Here is a 3,103-nt window from a genome sequence, read left to right as displayed (position 1 = left end):
ACTTGAGCCGCAGGCGCTGAGCCCAGTCATTGAATTTGAAAGTAAAATGATGGAAACCTCCTGTTAATAATTGCTAAAAGAATACAGGCTACTGATGTTAGCATTATTATTTAACTTTGGACTTGCAATCCAATACATGGTAAAGAAATAAAAAATGGAAAGGGTAAATTATCATCATTTGCTGATGAGGATCTTTATTAAAGAATTAATAGAAGTCATAGAAGTTCAGTGGAGTACCTATTTGAATTATGGTTATGTAAAAGATAGCAATATCAGTTTCTCTGTTAGATATAATGAAAAAGATACACTGTTCCTATGCAGTAAGCTAACAGTACTATGTCAGATAAAAGCCACCTTGCATGAATGGAGAGGCCATTTTGTTAAAACGTTAGAAATGTTATGAAGATGTCAGTTATTTTTAAATTAAGATACAGTTTTGATACCATTCTGATAAAAATAGTAATGGTCAGGTTCTGAAGCTTTGAAGAATAATAATAGTCATGCACATACACATTTATTACACATACACTCTAAAAAAAATAGTTGGAGAGGTTGATAGTGACAAACCCTGTTAAATGACTAACCCACAGTACTTTTATTAGGATGGTGTGGTATAATAAAGGTCAGTCAGGCTGATAATGATACCAGTGAGATAGCCTGAAAATAGATATTATTTTTAAGAGTTTGATATGTTAACAGTGATTAATGAAGATAATTCACTATTTAGAGAAAGAAAAGGAAAATGCTTATTATATGTCAAAATGAATAAATTCTAAATGGACTACAGCAGGGGTTGGCAAATTATCAGTGGCAGACTAAATCCAGCCCACCCATTTTTGTTTTGTTTTTGTTTCTCTTACGTACTGCTTTTATAAATAAAATTTTATTTGAACATTGCCACATTTCATTCATTTACATATTGTTTGTGGGTGCTTTTGCTCTACCAGGGCAGAACTGAGTAGTTGGGACAGAGACCATATGGCCTGCAAAGTCGAAAATACTTACTATCTGGCCCTTTGCAGATAAAGTTTGCTGACCCCTGGATTAAAGGACTGTATTATAAACAGTGAAACCACTTTCTTATTATTTTATTATGGAGCTAAAACTTTGTAAGAGATAGAAGAAATCACAAAGGTAAACATTGTCAGATTCTTTTTTGGTATAAAAATGGAGATTTCAGTACATAAAATTTTTAACTCAAAGTACATACTGAGGAAATGTTAATAACATGCTACTCAGGGCTAATATTGTTACATTATAATGTACTTTTATAAATGAACATTAAAAAAAGAACTGAAACTTGAAACAAAGTGGGGAAAGACTTAGATGGCCTTTTCCCAAAATTGCTGGAGTAAATAGAATTAAGGACAGTTTTTTGGGGGAAGGGAATAATTTGCTAGGATGTATGGAGAACCTTTATTATGTCCCTTTTAACCTAATAATTGAGAATCCTTACCTTAGGCGATATTCCTGAATATGGAAATGAGAGTATTCACAAAGATATTCATCAAGGTATTACTGATTGTACAAAGTGTATGGAAACTTTAAATGGATCAACTTTAGTTGTGATTATATAATCTCAGTTGCTATGCAGGAACACTGGAGCCTGAGGCAAAAGGGAAAAAATTAGTAATACTGATCCTATCTTTATTTAATGTTTTGATATTTTGTTCAGCATAGATTTTTGACTAAATTTTGATTTTTAAAAAAATTGTATAAAAATGCTATCTTGATTACTAAGGTTTTTGGCAACCTCTTAATTTTGTGCCTGAGGCAAATGCCTCTCTCACCTAATCCGGGTCATATCCCTGTAATCTGATGTCTCTTATGTAATATATATTTGTATTTCTCAAACTTGAGTTACGTGGTGACATCTACAACAAAAAAGGAGGTACATCTCAGATGCCCCAGATTTTCAAGAAGGAGTTTTGCGGGAGTTTACAAGTTTCAGTGTGATAAACAACACATTAAAATAAGAGTTATATCTGTTACTTAATGATTTCACAATTTTATGGTATAATTGTAAAAACCAAACAATAGCACTGAAAATTTACAGTAGAACTCAGTTATATGATGGTTATTCATGATTTACAGTATGTTTACATGCGCTTAAAATTCATAGAAATAATAATTTTTAAAGTACTTTTATAGAATTCTGAGATTACCTAGACCTCAGGGATTCTTGGACTCCAATTTTGGAACTGAGCCACTGGTATAGTAAGCCATTAGAAATTATTTCGGGGTAATAGGTAAGAATATGCAAAAATTCAAATGATTAAAGTGAGCAAAACATCAGTTTTTAAGAATGTTATATTTAATATAATTACAACTGTGTAAAGAATTCAAACCTCTGAATAGAGGCAGGGAAAAGACTGGAAAGAAATATACCCAAACAACAACAGTGGTTGTCTTGGGGTGATAAAAATATGAGTAGAATTTTTTCTTATTTCTACTTATCTAAATTTTCTTAGTGGTTGTGTATTACTTTTATAATAAACATTAACTTATACTGGAAAATTTTCAAAAGTAATTTATAAATATCTGGTAGTACCATAGTGTCATAGGCTAATTAGATAGCTACTTTCATTTTTCCTCTTAGTCTTCCAGCCCCATATTGTAATTATAGTTTGCTTGTTGTTTGTATTGTATTATTTTTTTAATTAATGTTAATGTAAACATTTTTATCCTCTGTATAGCAATAGTAAAATGTCCTGAATGTCTGGATGTCTTTAGGTATTTATTCCTTTCTCTGTGTATTTATCTATTTTTTTCTTTTTAAAGGAATATAGTCATGGCCAACAACAAAAAACTCAAGAGGGGGAACTGAAAATTAGCGCTGTGTTTTCAGTCAGTGGCAGCCCTCTTGGTAAGAAACAGAACTGAATAAAAGAATTGTATTTATTCTGACAAATATGAATGAGAGGAAGTTCTACTTGTATTAATAAACTAGGCAGTACTCTGCCCATTTAGAATGCCTTTAAATTTTATACTGTGTACTTACTGTTGGGTTTTAAGACTAGCTCTAGAAGTGAAAAAAAAAAGAATGCATACACAAAACTCATGGTAAAAAGTAAAATTTTTTTTCTTTCAATTTTTTTTTTTT

The 3,103-nt window shown here is 31.1% G+C and overlaps 1 protein-coding gene across 1 annotated transcript in view; it reads left to right on the top strand.

Annotated features, from left to right (window-relative positions):
• Positions 1 to 3,103, top strand: part of ZMYM4 (zinc finger MYM-type containing 4) — a 168,719-nt gene that overhangs the window by 104,534 nt on the left and 61,082 nt on the right. Inside the window, exon 5 of the mRNA XM_023512266.1 lies at positions 2,782 to 2,866. Coding sequence (XP_023368034.1) covers positions 2,782 to 2,866 — 85 coding nt within the window. The remainder of the gene's footprint in view (positions 1 to 2,781; positions 2,867 to 3,103) is intronic.

Source organism: Otolemur garnettii, unplaced genomic scaffold, assembly GCF_000181295.1.
Source record: "Otolemur garnettii isolate 467f Iridium unplaced genomic scaffold, OtoGar3 scaffold00025, whole genome shotgun sequence".
In the NCBI taxonomy this organism is placed as follows: domain Eukaryota; kingdom Metazoa; phylum Chordata; class Mammalia; order Primates; family Galagidae; genus Otolemur; species Otolemur garnettii.
The sequence above is the reverse complement of the archived record's forward strand: the minus strand, read 5'-3'. Positions and strand labels throughout refer to the sequence as shown.